This window comes from Castanea sativa, chromosome 1, assembly GCF_040712315.1.
Source record: "Castanea sativa cultivar Marrone di Chiusa Pesio chromosome 1, ASM4071231v1".
NCBI classification, from domain to species: domain Eukaryota; kingdom Viridiplantae; phylum Streptophyta; class Magnoliopsida; order Fagales; family Fagaceae; genus Castanea; species Castanea sativa.
In genome coordinates, this window is record NC_134013.1 from 5,604,651 (window position 1) to 5,622,518 (window position 17,868).

Below are 17,868 nucleotides of genomic sequence, written 5' to 3' on the forward strand. Positions count from 1 at the left end.
TTCAGTTAGATTTGTGAATTGTGTAAAATTGCATTAATAGATCCACTTTAATAACTCTTTTATTATTTAAATGTGTGATAATATGGTAATTTAAATAAGAGAAAACCTAAAAAATCCAAAAAAAACATTGTTCCCTGCACCTTGTTTTACGGATTCACACTTTGTACTTTGTAGTTGTACGTGTACCTTCACTTTTCAATTTTCACAATTCTCAAGACCTAATGCTACAGGTTGCTACTATGCATAAATTTTTTTTATACTTTGAAGTCTAAACAAATGTACTTGGCCAACAATTAGCATGTTAGTATGACCATATAACTCTACACCACCATCTTCTTTTGTTTAGGTTTTTATTTTTATTTTTATACTTTATTTCTTGATTGCTTTTTAGTTTAAGCATCTTTGGTTTAATTTTTTTTTGTCGTGTACAGTGTGAGTGTGACATTGTTTCTTTTTTGAGTTTTGACTATTTTGTTACGTTGAATTTGTTTGTTGCTTTAGGTTTTAACTGACCTTAACTTTACTGGCAAATATAAATTAATTTGTTTGTTTCTTCTAATACTATTGCTTATGAAAAATTGATTTTGAATTATAATGACAAGTTTAGTTTAGGCATATGCCTATTTTTTTTTTCTTTTTTTAATTTAAATATTTAGGTTTGATTTCTCAAACATAATTATATATATATAATTTTTAAAATTTTTTTATTTGACCCTGCGGTTTGACCAATGACCCATTGGTTGAACCAGTGACCTAGCTCATAGACTGAGTCAACGTCTGGTCTAGGTTTAAGAACTATGGTTCGGAATAAAGATTATTTGTCTCATTTTTTGTGTTTTACTTTTTCTATTTCATCAATTATAGAATGCTACATATATATATATATTATTTATTTTAAACTTAGGTCATTTTATAAGATAAGTCCAATAAATTCATAATAAGTTGTGATTGATAAAGGACAAAGTTAAACACAAAAATTAGGATAGCTTTGTGTTGGATATTTTTTGCTATTTTGAAAATAAGACAAAGTCAAACTAATACATAATAAGTTGTGATTGATTGAATATAAAGTTAAACACAAAAAGCGGGGTAGGTTTGTATTTCAAGCTATCTTGAGAATGCTATTCCTAGTGAGTAGTGCTAATAGTGTGTAATGCTATTCCAGGTGAGTAGTGCTAATAGTGTGTAATGCTATTCCAGGTGAGTAACTCACTATTCCAGGTGAGTAATGCTATAGATACAAATATTTTACAAACTGTTGATGTAATGTAATTTTAGCATTTTCCTTAATTTCCTAGTTCACTCCTTTTAGAGCACTAGCATTTGGGAATGCAAAAAAAAAAAAAAAAATATATATATATATATATATATATATATTCTACATCGTCAAACACTACTTTATCTATTTTATCATTTCATTTTACAACTCACCCAACATCTCAGTTTTTATTTTTACATACAACTCATTAAAATAATATAAATTATCCCATTTAATAATAATATAAATATTAAATAAGTGAGACAAAGGGAGGGAGAAAGAAATGAATAAAATATATTATTTTAGTTTACAAACTCAGGAATAGTAAATTATAAATATAATAACTTACTATTCACAGGTTGTATGATGTTTTAGGTATATATCGCCAGATGGAGCACTCTATTAAATGGTCAGTGGCTATTTTAGCAACTGGCTACTAACTCTTATAAACAAACAAATCCAAGTCCTCCTCGCCACCTCCCAATCTCTCTCTCTCTCTCTCTCTCTCTCTCTCAAAGCACACGAGTGCACAAACACAAAAACATACAAATGAGTTCAAGTAAAGCAGATGCATCTGTTGAGGTACCTCCTTTTCTTAGAGTACACAAAGATGGGACCTTGGAAAGGATTGCGGGAACCCAAGTTGTCCCTTCTGGGTTCGATCCTCAAACTGGTGTTTTATCCAAAGACAAAGTGTTCCAACCAGAAACCGGTCTCTCAGTCAGACTTTACCGTCTCGACAAAGAAAGCAGTGGTCATCAAAAGCTTCCTATAGTTATTTACTTTCACGGGGGGGCATTTTGCGTATCATCAGTCTTTGATCCCGACTACCACAAAAGCCTCAACACGCTAGTTGCTGAAGCTAACATCATTCTTATTGCTGTGAACTACAGGCTAGCCCCAGAGCACCCTCTTCCAACAGCCTATGAGGATTGTTGGGCTGGGCTCAAGTGCTTGAATTCTCAAGTTGAGGGAAATTATGACGTTGAGCCTTGGCTCAAAGAAAAAGGTGATTTTGAGAGAGTTTACTTGGTTGGAGACGGTGCTGGTGCTAATATTGCACACCACCTAGCCATGAGGGCTTTGAACAACTCGGACTTCAATCTCATCAAGCTCGCTGGGATTGGTTTAGTAAATCCTTATTTCTGGGGTGAAAAGCCAATTGGGGTAGAGGTCACGGACCCAATTAGAAAAGCAATGGTGGACAAGTGGTGGAACTTCGTATATCCATGTGATAAAGGTTGTGATGATTTACTCATTAACCCATTTGTGGATGGTGCACCAAGTTTTGCTAACTTGGCCTGCCATAAAATACTTGTTATTGTTGCTGAGAAAGATATATTGAGGGATAGAGGTAAGCTTTATTATGAAAAATTGGTGAATAGTGAGTGGAAAGGTACTGCTGAGATCTTCGAGATTGAAGGGGAAGATCATGTGTTTCATATCTTTGACCCCGATTGTCAGAAAGCGAAGAGCTTGATTAAACGCTTGGCTTCCTTCATCAACCAGTGATACTGATTTCTCTCTCGTCGGGAAAGTGTTGCTAATGCTATCAATGCTGATGTTTTATGTAATGGGAGTTAAAATAAAGGGAAATACTCGTTAATGCTCTTGAGAGTTGAGGCAATGGTTGGCATTCATTTAAAGGAGATTTTTATGGGAAAAGAAAAAGAAGTCATTAATGTTTTAACAACTTTTTTCATTTTTTATAAAAGTGATATTAAAATTTTCTTAAAATAGATTGTTAACTATTATCCTAAGGACACTTGTTAACATAACCCTAAAATAAAATAGACAAAAATCAAAGTTGTCTTTTGCAGTACTAGTTAGCTATCAAATCTTAGCTTAGCATCCATGTTGGTGGAGCTATAAATTTAGTAATTTGATATCACAAAAAGTTACTTTATCTATTTTATTATCTCACTTTACAAAATACTCAACATCATGGTTTTATTTTAGCTTTCAACACAATAAAATAATATAAAAAATAAAATAAAATAATATATCCACTACAATAAACAACAACCACCATCACCAACACAATAAAATAATATAACTTTTAATAATTTTTTTTTACCTTCTTAGCTACAATGCACAACCAAAGAGCAATAGTGCGCAGTTATCTTTGGCTGTACTAGCCAAATTTCTTGGCTTTCCCTCCCCCATTGCAACATGCTTCTTAGTATTGTTAGTGCTAAAAATAGCAGTATAGTTTTTTAGCACCACCAATACTAATGCTTTAAAGTTTTTAACTTTCATTTATGATTCACTTCACCATTGATGTATTGTCAATTATGCACTTGTCATGCAATAAATAAATAATAAGCTGGTCAAATTTCCAATTTTCACATCCTGATCCATGATCATGACGAGGCAATCCTGTCGTGTAAACTATATTTTTACCATTTAATAAGATAAGATGTTGAGTTATTATTAATTTTATCCGGCTAATAACAACTGAGATGATCCCATTGTTGTTAAGATGCTTATACTTTAATTAGACTCATAATATGTGTTTTATGCGTGTAGTAATGTTCTTTTTTATTTTTAGTGTTATAATATTTAAATAACTGAGTATATATATATATATATATATATATATTTTTTTTTTTTTTTTAATAAGGAGTGAGCTTGAATTTGTGTGAAATACAAGATCTTGTTTAGACTTCCAATTAAAAAATACGATTTAATTGCTTTTACTCTAACTTATCTAAGTGCGGAATAAGAGTAAATCTAGCGCAATCACTAGATCTACTCTAGTGCATGCATATGGACAATAAACAATAAAAGTAAAGCATAAGAGTAAGGGAAGAGAGATGCAAACATAAGATAACACCAAAACATGTTATCGAAGAGAAAACTGAAAAACTCAGCCAAAAACCTCTTTGCAACCCTTCAAGTCGAAATTGATCTACTATTGAATAAGTTGGAGTACACGAATAACAAAAGACCCACCAAGCCTAATCTACCCAATGTACTTGAGCCCTCTAAACTTCTACTACTAATGGACTTCTCGGAGTCTTGTTTTCACTAGCTTTTCGGATCCCGCAATATGCCCGATTACATCTGCCAAACCTCACCGGCTTCTTTTGGCAAATTCTCAAAGCTTTCTAAGCTCCAAAACACTCTCTACACTTTGAAAATGTGTGAGTTGTGTTTGGGTACAAATCTCTTCTTAAGGTATGACAATCGGAGAGAGAAGGAGAAGAGGATACAATGATTTCTCTCTAAAGGATGAGTAACTCTCTCTCTAAAATGGTGTGTGTGTTGTGTTGTAGAAACCTATCTAGGGTTTTCTTATTGAATATTCTCATTTACTTTTGTGGGTAATAAGGGTATATATAGTATTAGGACTGTGCAAAAGGAAATTGGAGCTGACCTTCCCGACTGGCGTCAACCTTCCCGCATGGCATCTGCAATCGACCGACAGGGCCGACACCGGCAATCGGAAGGCGAAGGGACATTTGACGTCGGTGTGGTGCAATCATTGGAGCTGCAATCCCTCACCAATGAGGCGCCGAACCGAACCGATATAAGCAAATCGTTTATTAGTTTTTCAACCTATGGATATGGCGTCGTTTTATTGAATATGGATTATAATTTTTTTTTTGTACTTAAACAACGTCGTATTGGGTATTATTATAAAAGAAAAGAAAAAACACAAAACGACACCATTTGGTTGAATTGGTTCTAGGTTTTTAGATTTCCCTCACTATAAATACACTATATTTCTCTCTCAGAAGACTTAACTCTCTCTCTTACTCTTGCCAGACTGCCACCTCATCGCCTCATGTCTGAGCTCGCACCGGTTCACTATGGATAGGCGCCCATTGTCATCAGTAAGCCATCTTTGTGTCTTGGGTTATTTTTTTGGTTGTTTGTAGTACAAACTTTACAATGTTTACATGCTGGGTTTGTGTTTCTTTGTGAATGTTTGCCTTACATGGGTTTGTCACGTTTGTGTTTCTACTTTCTTGTTGTCCTGGGTTTGTGTTTCATTGTTTCTTGTTATTTTACTTACATGCTACAAGCTTTGTATTGTACTCCGTTTTAACTTTTATGAGAAAACACGTTGTTGGCCCAACTTGTCTAATAGAGTTAAATGGACCCAGCAAATATTAAGTGTCTAATAGATATTAAAAGTGTTAAAACTATTAAGTGTCTAATAGACCCAGCAAAGAAATGTTAAAAATTAAAATGACCCACTTAATAAGCTGAATTTGTGGTTTCAATTGTTGTTTATGTTTCATCTATTGCAGTTTGTCAGATCTCTACAATTTTTTTTTAAATTTTTCATTCACTCTAAAAAGTTAGATACATTTTTATTCTCTTAAAGTAACTATAAATTTATAATGAAAAAAAAAAAAGACACATGACATATTTAAATTGAAAGAATATAAAGTAAAACGCTATGAATGAAATAACTTCAAATTTTTATTGGATATCAATGGGCTGCTTAAATATTTTTTTGGAGGTTTATCTCTATCAGTTATGTCTTGTTAAGTGTTAACTATAATAATTTATAAGTAACATGCATCCATCTCTGTCTTTTCTTTTCTATTTTGGATTAGTTTCTGAAGAGTAAGATGGGTTGATTTCCTTTAAACTTTTGTTCTTCCTCTAAACTTTTTTTATTATAAATTTTTCAGCACTTGTTTGGACTTTGGAGTGTTACATTGTTACTTTAGTCTCACTTAATTATTTAAGTAACTTATTGCATTGCATGAGCCAGCTAATTAGTGACTCAGTGTGTCAAAGACTAAGTAGTAAGTACTAATCTTTTTTTTTTTCCTCCAGCATTTTAATTTTTGAGGGAGACGAGATTGAGAGAGTTCACGCTTTTAATCCTTCACCGAGAGGTAATCACTAAACACTAATCACTCACTATATTTAGCATTTTCATTTTAAATTTTTAGTACTCAGTAACAACTGCTTTAAGTTTATATATATAAAATTTTATTTTATTTTATATTTATATTGAGAATAATATGATGAATTCCTTGTTAATTTCAGTGACATGAATTGTTGAGTAATTTTTGAGTAATGACTAATGATTGTTAGTCTATTATTGTTGCCTTGTTGTAACTAAACTGATTAGTTATTGCTATTATTGGATCTGGTTGTGACATTCATTGATTGAGAGTGAGCTATTTGATATTATATTTGTTGAAAAATTATAATTTGACATTGTTGTGGAAACTTTGTTTTTTGGTTGGTTGGAAATTTTTTTATTAGATGGATGTCGATGCTCCACCTAGATTTGGTGCTCCTAGGGACCCTAACTCACCTCCTCCTGATCCTAATCCACCTAAATCTGTAGCACCAATTAGACTTGGGGCATCACTTTCCCCACCGTCACCTAAACAAGGTGGTAAGGACCCATCTATAGTATGGCAGCACTTCATTAAGTTGGTTGGTTTTGGTCCCAATAATCTTAGGTCTCAATGCAAGTATTGTAAAAATCAATATAAATGTCATGGTAAGAAAAATGGTACTTCGGGAATGTTGCAACACATGAAGGTGTGTAAAAAGTGGCATTTTCCCCATGATGATAAACAAAAAACTTTATCTTTCCAAGCCAAGAGAGAAGGGGAAAGTGGTTCAAATGTGTTAGTGGTTGCAAACTATAGTGAAGAGAGGATAAGGTTGGCGTTGGCAAGGATGATCGTCATTGATAAATTGCCTCTTAAATTTGTGGAGCATCAAGGCTTACAAGAATTTATGGAAATAGTTGAGTCTAAGTTTCCTATTCCATATCTCATTACCATTGCAAGGGCTTGTATGAAGATTTTTTCTAATGAGGTGGATATTTTGAGAAGGGCTTTTGTTGGGCAACGGGTTTGTGTGACAACGGAGACGTCCATACAAAACTTAAACTACATGGTAGTCACCGCACACTTCATTGATGGGGATTGGACTTACAAAAAGAAAATCTTAAACTTTTGCCCTATAGCTAATCATAAAGGGGACGCCATAGGTAGAGCAGTTGAGTCATGTTTGTTGAAGTGGGGTATAGACTGGTTGTTTACAACACATTCATGCATATGTGTTGGCAATTGATTCATGCTTCTCCCGCAAGGTTTGAGAAATTTCAAGAATTTGTTGAAAATGAGAAAATCAAAGCCAAATGTTTGTTGTCCCTTGATGTGCCAACAAGGTGGAATTTCACTTATCTCATGTTAGATTGTGCTTTGAAATTTGTGAGAGTATTTGATAGGTTAAAAGAGAAGGATGGACATTACAAACTTTATTTTTGTGAATCGGATGGGAATGGGAAAAAGCTCATTGGCCCTCCTAACTATCTTGATTGAGAAAATGTCAAGACCTTTGTAAAATTTCTTGTCATATTTTAGGAGACAACACTTAGATTTTTTGGGTCTTTGTTTGTCACTTCTAATAAATACTTCTATGAGATAATTAGCATTGAAAATCAATTGCAACAGTTGTGTAGTGTTGATAGGGATCCACTTTTGAAGAGTATGGCGGTAGATATGAAAAAGAAATATGATAAATATTAGGGAAGTATAGATAATATCAATTTGATGCTTTTTGTTGTTGTTGTTCTTGACCCAAGGTATAGATTGAAGTATGTAAAGTTTTGGTTTAGGGAGTGGTATGGAAAGAACAAGGGGGATGCGATGAGCTTTAAGGTTCGGGATGCATTGAGGAGGTTGTATGTGGAGAGAGTGGGTCAAAATGGAGCTTCAAGTTCTAGTGGTAGTGGTGTTTCATTGTCTAGGGACTTCAGGTCAAGTATTGACAATGCTTCATTGTTTGATCGCATCAAAAGTTATAATAATAGGTTTAAACAACACTTGGCGGACAAGGACAGTGTGGAAAGCAAATCTAAGTTGGATAGGTATTTGTTGGAATCTTCTGAGAACCCTGATGTGGAAGATTTTGACATCTTGATGTGGTGAAAAATTAATTGTTCTAGATATAGAGTCCTTTCCCAAATTGTCCGTGATGTGTTGATTATTACTGTCTCTACAGTTGCATCTGAGTCTGCTTTTAGTAAGCGCGTGCGCGCGGGGGGGGGGCGTAGTTCACTATCTTTTAATACAGTTGAAGCCCTTATTTGTACCCAAAATTGGTTGAAGGATGCAAAGAAAAAAAGACCAATAAAGCTTCGGGAGTGCATGGATAATGCGGAAGATATGGATGATTTTGAGATTGACACTGGTAAATATATGTTCATTTTGTTTGTTGTATACTTGCTATTATCATTCGTTTGTGTTAATTATAAATATTCTATTGTTCATAAACGTTTTATTGTTATTAACACGTGTTTATTTTGTTTTGTTTAGTATTTTGTATGAGTTCTAGAATGATGCATAGTGCGCAGACTTACTGGATAAAGGAGTTACAAGAATTAATATTCTTTTGCCTATATGCTAATTATATCTGTACATGTTATTGGTAGTGGACTTTTCACTAATGGTAGTTATTTAGGTATTCATGGGTGGGATTATTATTGAAGATACAAGCAATTAACATTCTTTTGCCTAAATGCTAATTTAATTTGTATATCTTTCTTTTGGCATTTATGGACACTGGACAGTGACAAATAGTTCTGTAATACGTTATTAAGTGGATACATTAACACGTATTGTCATTGACACTGACACACACAGTGATACTAATGATATTATATGCCAAATGATAGTATTTTAGGAGTTGAACTCTTATTGAGGTAATTTCAAATTATTTTTGCATGGTGAATGAAATGAAAAAATTTGGATTATTATGTGAACAGATTTTTTGCACAGGTTTTGGAATATGTTTTTGTGTGTTGGCTGGAAGTAGAAAATTATTATTTGACATTTTTACTTTTTTTTTTTAATTTGACTTTTCTTTTGCTTCTGTTTTATGTGTGACTAGATTTTTGATGGCTTGCTAAATAAAAAAAACTGTTTGTATTTACTTGAAATCTTGAATAGGTTGATATATTGATATTGGGCTTGAAAGCCCAATTTTTTTTATTATTAAAAAAAACAGTTTTTTTTTCAATATTTCAAACCGACTAAACCGCACCGCAAAAAACTACACTACTATAGGTCGAAAAACCAATTCTAGGTGGTGTGCATTAGTTCCAATTATGAAAAAATCGATCTCTATCGGTTCGGTAATAAATTTGGAAAAAAATTGCCTCTACCAAACTGCGCACACCCCTATATGGTATGTTTGAAGAGTAAGAAAGTCACACTTAAAATCCTCCAAGCAAAGAGTTTTGCGGGTACCTCGCGAGATGGCCTATCTCGTGAAGTACTTACGAAATGCAGCCTGACACTTGACTCTTCAACTTCCAGCATGTGCTTCTCACGTGGCATTTTCGCGGGAAGCATAACTCGTGAATTTCTTGCGAGCTAGTCGCGAAACTACACTAATCTTTGTTGCATGCTTAATTATTCACTAACTTAATACTAAACCCAATACAATAAAATCCCACAAAATACAAGGAACAAAATTAATGCAATTACAACACTTTTTTATCATGGAATAAAGCCAACATAAAACATAGTTATAAATCACAACTTTACAATCTCTTCATTTGGCTATTCCGTGACAAAATACCCTAGAATAGACTCTAGACTTAAATGTGAGTTTGAGAACAATGACAAAACTTACTCACATGTAAATCTAAAACTTGTGATGAAGTTGGAACAGAATACCTGTAACTTAAAACACTTGCACAAAACACATTAAACCCTCAAGGTAAAACAAGTAATAAAAGGACAAGTATAATGTAACAAGTAAATGTGCAATCAAGTAAACATGATGTGAAACATATGAGTAGAAAGCAGCTTGATCAAACACAAAACAGTCATATGGAAATGACTACAATGATCACATAGCAAAGCAAATGATCATCCAAACATGCAATCAATAAATCATAATGGCATAAATATGTATGCATGTCTAACACATAAACATGATGCGATAAGAGCAACAAAGCATAGATACTAAATGTAACTCAAAGCACCATAAAGCAAAACAAGAAAACAAACAAAAAGTAAAACAAGCAAAGCAAGATTTTCTTGAAAAGAAATGTCTTCTCCCCCTTGGTATATGCATCTCCCTTATGGCTTTCTCCCCCTACGAATGTGCACAAGATAGAATTTCTCCACCTAAGAATGTGTATAAGAGTCATATAGAAATGACAATACATTCCGGTATACTCTCTAGTATACTCTCTCCCTTTTTGTCATGAATAGACAAATGAATCAAGAGGTAGGAGGGAAAGAAAAGAAGATATGAACAAGAGTAATGATACATAAGGGGTGCAAGATGAATGAGAAAATGAAGCTCAAACAAAAGATAAAACATCTAAAAAAAATGCTACAAAGCATAAATTAAACATGATATGCTAAGGATGATGGAACAACATATAGATCAAGGAATGACATAGACACAAGAACATGTTATATGTGCTAAAAGGTCTAAAAAGACTTAACTAGCATGGGTGAATGCAAAACATGTCAAGTGTTAGAGTGTGCATCAAAGGTGCATCTAGTGTGCATGTGAGATGCATGACCAATGCATAAGCAAGCACTGATGGGGCAAAGTGTTTAAACCACACAACCAATGATCAAAACATGATAAACATGAATAATTATGGTGATTCCCAAAAATTGGTACTATCGGAGTCCAAAAGAGTGAAAAAAATACCATAGAGACATTTTATAAAACACTTAGAGTGCACACACTACACATATATGTTAAACAATGCATGACCATATGAAAATCTATCCTTAAATACATGTTATTTTTGCCACAAGGAGCCACCATCCAACGCAAATAGACATTTCAAACAAAACCCAATCAATAAGATTGACAAAAATTAAGTTTTCCAACCCCCATTTGAGAAATTCCCAACTATGACCATGAAACCCCTCCAAAACATAATCTAAGGGTCAAAATCAATTAAAAGTGTCAATATTACTTTAGAGATGTTTATGAAGTGTAAAATACTTGAAATTAGTTGGATTTTGATGTAAAGGCTTTGAAAAAGGGGGTTTGGAGAGGATAGAGTCATAATAGAGACATATGAGGAGTTTTGGACCAAAAACTCATGAAATATCCATGTAATAGTTGATCTGGGAATTTCATGAGATAATCTACTCGCGAGTTACTTGTGAATGAGTTGCAAAAGACACCGACCCTGTTTTTAAACACAAAAACAAGCTTGAAATATTGAAAAACAAAGTAAGTACAAAACTTAAAGACAAAGAATGATAAAAACACTTCCAAATACAAATAAAATGATCAAAAATCTTTTTGGTTTGATCCACGTATGGTTGAGCACACATACATCACATTTGAACATGTACAATCAAATGAAATAAGCATTCATTGAACATTAGTCTTATGTGTTGTTTGTGTGAATCAAGTATGAACTAGTTCATAGTCTAGTATGAAACTTCAATGATCAATTCAATCAAGTCATACACAACTAGCACGAAGTCAAGTGACCCATCTCACTAGTAGAAACGAACATATATGACCCCCACCAAAGTGTTTACATTTACTTGAAAGCTTTTCATTTGGCTTCCATTTTTCATACTTATTGATCTATACAGCTCAATTTTTTGATAAGCGATGCCATGAAATTTTTTATATTTCTTTGAGGAATAAGCATTTGGCTTTGGCATCATACATTTTGAATTAATTTTTGCTCCACCTTTTACTAGTCAAACTAGCTTTTGAAGCAAGACTTTTTCAACTCTTTCTCTTTTAGAGATTGATGTTTGTAGAGCTTTTTGACATAAGAAAAAAATGTGAGGAGATGTATAGGCACAAGTCTACGCGTGTATCAAGATCAAACAAGACTATTGACTAATTATTTATAACAAGCTTGTAGATCTATTTATAACAATCAAACATAGATTTCCATATGTCACTTACACTTAGAAAATGTGCACATATAACAAGCTAAGCTCGTAAATGCACTATGTCATTAATACAAAGGTTCTAGGACAAACTCACATGTGAAAAGTGCTCAAACATATACGATCAAAATTGCATCTAATGCATGGAGAGTCCTACAAATATCGAAAGAATTAGACCAAGGACCAAAAGAGCATAAGCTCCACCATAGGAACTCTTCTTCATCCAAACAAAATAATTGTTTGGAATGAGTGTCTCATGAGAAGTGAAATGAAGGTCAGAAGAATGAGAACTAAAGATGCACATAAACAAGGAGGTAGGAGCATTAACCACATGCTTCAACAACTTACCACTTTCAATCAAATCTATTTAATTAGCTTGCAAAGCAGAACTTCCAAGAAGCTCAAGTTTCTCGTTTCTTTTGATTCTTTTAAGAGCTTGAAACTTAGAGCAACGAGGTCTTAGATGGCCAAAGGCACCACAATGGTGACAAATAATGGGTTTAGGTCCACTAGGCTTTTTAGGGAGGGATCTAGTAATATGATTTTGTTCTTTCTTCAACATGGAACATTGAGGTCTTACGTGATCGATCACACCACAATGGTGGCAAGTAAGAACAAACTTAGATCCACTCCAATCCCTAGGATGAGACCTAAACAAAGGCTTAGGCTTAAGAGCCTTTCTCTCCACTTTTTGGTTTTTTTTTTTAATTTTTATTTTTATGTGGAGGAATGTACACTAATTTGTCTTTAGAGGTAGAACTCACAATAGGCATGAAATTAGGTAACACAGCATGATTACAACAAATATTTTCTTCCTTTTTTAGTAATAGGTTCAGCAATCAAACAATTGGCATGCATATTAAGAGATTCATTTTCACTTTTAAAATCATCAACAAGTTTGTTAGAAAAAACAAGTTTAGCATCCAAGTCCACTTTCAAACATTCAAACTCCTTTAGTTTTTCAAGAGAATGTTCAGCAAGTTTCTTATACTTTTCAACAAATTTGTGGGACTTATTGAGCTTAGCAATCAAATCATCCTTTTCACAAATGAACTTGCTCAAATTCTCATGAAATTTCTTAGCCTTTTTCTTCAAGAGTTTGACATTTGGAATATTAACAACACCCATAAATTCATGTAACATGTCATCACAATTATGAGAATTAACACTCATAGAGGCATTTTCACAAACACATGGCATCTTACAATCAACATCATTCAAAACATGCAAGGAAGCATACAAAGCACTATCCATGGCAAAACAAATAAAGGGTCAAGGATCACACTTTGGTAATTAAAGCAGTACAAGTGTACTCGCTCTAATACCACGTGAAAGCTTGGATTTGTGTGAAACACATAAGCTTGTTTAGACCCCCAATTAAAAAATACGGCTTAATTGCTTTTACTCTAACTTATTTAAATGTGGAACAAGAGTAAATGAAGCGTAATCACCGAATCTACATTAGTGCATACACATAAACAATAAACAATAAACAATAAAAGTAAAGTACAAGAGTAAGGGAAAAGAGATGCAACCACAAGACAACACCAAGGCGTGTTATCGAAGAGGAAACCGAAGAACTCGGCCAAAAACCTCTTCGCAACCCTCTAAGTCGAAATCGATCCACTAGTGAATAAGTTGGAGTATACGAATAACAAAACACCCTTCAAGCCTAGTCTACCCAATGTACTTGAGCCCTCCAAGCTCTTGCTATCAACGGATCCCACAATACGCCCGATTGCATTTGACAAGCCTCACCGACTTCTTTTGGTAAATTTCCAAAGCTTTCCAAACTCTAAAACACTCTCTACACTCTGAAAAAGGTGTGAGTTGTGTTTGGGTACAAATCTCCTCTCAAGATATGACAATGAGAGAGGGAAGGAGAATAGGCTACAATGATTTCTCTCTAAAGGATGAGTAACTCTCTCTCTAAAATGGGGGTGTGTTATGTTGTAAAAACTTATCTAGGGTTTTCTCTCTGAATATCATTCTTTACTTTTATGGGTAATGATAGTATATATAGTATGGGTGAAGGTAATAATGTCATACTTAAAACTCTCAAAGCAGAGAGTTTTGTGGGTATCTTGCGAGATGGCCTGTCTCGCGAAGTACTCGCGAAATGCAGCATAGCACTTGACTCTTCCACTTTCAGCATGTGCTTGTCACGTGACCTTTTCGTGGGAACCTTTACTCGCAAACTTCTTGCGAGCTAGTCGTGAAACTGCATTGATCTTCATTGCATGCTTGATTCTTCACTAACTTCATACTAAACCAAATACAATAAAATCCCACAAAATACAAAGAATAAAATTAATGCAATTATAACACTTTTTTGTCATGAAAAAGCCAATATAAAACATAGTTGTAAATCACAACTTTACAAAGAGTTAAGGTAACATTAAAAATGAGATTGAGATAGTATAGTAAACTCATCACACGCATTTTGTGCATGCAATAATGCCATTATTTTTTGTTTAGTGTTATAATGTTTATAAGTGATATATAAATAATTGTGTTTTTTTTTTAAAGAAAAAGATAAGATAACATGAAATAATGTTTAAAAACGAGATAGAGATATTGTCCTAAGTTTTAGGCTGAATAGGAAAGATAAATGAAAAAAATCTCAAACTTAGGAACAATAAATTAATCTTTTAACTAGTTTGTGTTTTTTAATTTAAAATGATTTAACTAAAAGATAAGGGTATTTTAGAGAATTTAAGAATTTGTGTGAGGGTATTTTAGTACGCAAAATGTTAAAACCTAGATAGAAAATCCTGTAATTAATAGTATAGATAATTTACTAATATTATTCATTTTACTAAAAAGAGAATTTGAATTTGAATCTCCCCTTTATCACTTAATAGGATTTTTGTCTCACATAATAAAAAAAAAACAATTTGACAACTTAATGAATTGTGAAAAATGTAATGAAAAATGGTAGTAAGGGGGGGGGGGGAGTGAGTATCAATTCTTGTGGGGGGTAAGAGTCGGGATTTAAGTGCTCAAGAGGGAATTTCACCTCTCACACATACACTTAGATTAGGTTAAAGTATGAATTTTATCTCACATAATAATAATAAAAAAATAATTTCACAACTCAATGGATTGTGAAAAATTAAATGTAATGAAAAAGGGTAGCTTGGGGGGAGGAACTAAGGAATGATAATTTTATTATTAAGACTTTCGGTAACCAATTTTATAATAATAAAAATTAAAAAGTCTTAATTTCGATCATTGAATCAGAAAGAAGGAAAAGAAAAATTCAAGTAGCTTTTTCCAAAGCATGAATCAATTATAGGAATCAATGTTCATGAGCTTTTTTATTGAAACAACCACCATTTCTTTGGCACTATATATAGCTGCAACACAACCAATAACAATATTTTTTGGCATATTTCAGGCGCATATATATATATATATATATATATATATATATATATATATATATATATATATATATATATATATATATATATATCAACACAACCAATAAAAATATTTTTAGGCATATTTCAAGCATACATATATATTGACACACAGGGACAGAACCCTGTGTCCAAATTTTTATTTTATTTTATTTTATAGTTATCCCTTCCAAAACCTTAAGCCCCTTCTCTCTAATCAACCTAACTAACTTAATCCAAATAGAAATTATCCAACCCAAAAATTTAACAAAAACAATGAAAACATTCACAATGGTGATTGTATTTTGACAAAAAAAATATTTTACCACTAAAGAACAAAAAAAAAAACGTGTTATTGGAGAAGTTAAAGCTAAATTTTTTGCAACTAAGTAAACTAGTATAAATACTAATTGACTATATCAAGTTGTTACAAATAAAATAAAATATTTTATTAACATTTTATCTCTTCCTTCAATTAAAAAACTCGAATTCTCTTCATTTATTATTTTAATGAGTTGTTTATATTATTTTAAATGAAGTGATAAGAAAATAGAATATTTGGTATTAGGTGAATTATAAAGTGAAGTGATAAAATAGATAAAGTAGTTTTTTGAAGTGTTAAAAGTTAAAATTTTTAGTACTACCACTGTGAATGCTTTAACTTTAACCAAAAAAAAAAAAAAAATATATATATATATATATATATATATCCTAGCCAGCCTAGTATTAAAAAAATATTATTTTGTTTTTATTTATTTATTTATTTTATATATTTGTTGGTAAATGATTGCATGTTAATGTATTTAAAAACAATAATTCTGTGTATTTATAATTTTTTAATACTATATGGATGTGTATTTAAAGTTTTTTTTTCTTTATACTTTGGTCTCCGTGAACTTAAAATTCTCTCTCTCTCTCTCTCTATATATATATATATATGTGTGTGTGTAATATATCTTTTAACTTATACAAATATACAATCCATAAATAACAATATACTTCTACAATTGTACTTAAAAAAACAATATTAGTAAGAATATTTTGCATGTAGACCGGTAAGAATATTTGATTTTTTTTGTTTTGGATAGAATCGACTTGGGTAATGGTAATTATTTATTATAAGTTAGGACCACATCTTAATTTTCATCCATAATAATCTAATATGTTGATAGTTTTCAAGGGTGTTTGGAAAAAGCCCCACGAAAGAGGAACAAGAGAGTGGACAAATACCAAGTCTCCATAATCCATTTGAGCATTTAGGGATTCCTTGAATTTCATATGATCATTTATCTAAGAAACTAAGGTTGAGTTTGGTATTGGCTTAAAAAACCAGTTTTTTTTTTATATAATAATTTTTTGCAACTATTCAGTTTTTTTTTTTTTTGGCTACTATTCATAGAACCCATTGTACTTTTTGGTACTATATATTCATGGATTTTAATGTTCTATTTTAGTTACATTTTAGCTTTATCTATAATACTTTTAACAAAAAGTTTTCAATTTTAGTTAAATAAGTTGTTTCTAAACGAATTCTTGTTGTCTAAAACACTAAATTTAACGCTAGAACTTTGACCCCCTTGGCATCATATCTTCAACAGTAGTACTAACTACTGAAATTTTAATACTATTTTCCATTAATTTGTACAAACTAAGTTGTTAAGTTTATCAATATCACATTCCTTATTGGTAAAACAATAATCTAGTATCTATAATCTATAAGACTATAACAATATTTAAAAATTGAAACGTAGTATTTATTGTTGTTACACTCTTATTAAACCACATTAGTGTAGCATTTTCGTCCAATTCGATCTAGTTCAGTCACTTCGGTCCAGTTTGGTCCCTTCGGTTCATTTAATTTGGACTAATTGGCCCTTAAATTTATTCTTTTTGTATGTTCTTTTTCAGTGTTGGGCTTAAAAATCCATTTTTTCTCCTTAATTTTGGGTAAAAAAGTATTAAATTTTATTCTATTTGGAACAAACTTGTGAGTTTTGGGCTAAAAAATACAATTAAATAGACATTAAAAATTAGAGATACAACCATATAGGCCCTAAAGAAGCAATAAAAATGCAAAGTGTAACAAGGGTCATATTTTAGAGTGTAAAAAGTGTATTAGAAAAGTTTACAGTGTAAAGTGTAACATGATGTATAGTTTAGGGTAGTAGAGTATAATTTCCCTTATATTATATTTGAAAAGAAAAAATTCTATAATTCTAAACTTATATAATAATTTAAACTTAATGTAACATGTTATATCACTGAGAGCAAGACTTAGGTACAGTACTAATATGTTATCCCTTAAGTTCATTTCTTA

At 32.1% G+C, this 17,868-nt stretch overlaps 1 protein-coding gene across 1 annotated transcript; it reads left to right on the forward strand.

The window, feature by feature from the left end:
• The first annotated feature begins 1,807 nt into the window (after window positions 1-1,807).
• LOC142609118 (putative carboxylesterase 2) lies at window positions 1,808-2,770 on the forward strand. The gene has a single exon (XM_075780746.1). It carries the CDS (start codon window positions 1,808-1,810, stop codon window positions 2,768-2,770), a length of 963 nt encoding a protein of 320 aa, XP_075636861.1.
• Window positions 2,771-17,868: the final 15,098 nt, after the last annotated feature.

Coding starts and splice junctions, on each gene's coding strand:
- LOC142609118 (XM_075780746.1), top strand. CDS start 1,808: ATGAGTTCAAGTAAAGCAGATGCATCTGTTGAGGTACCTCCTTTTCTT.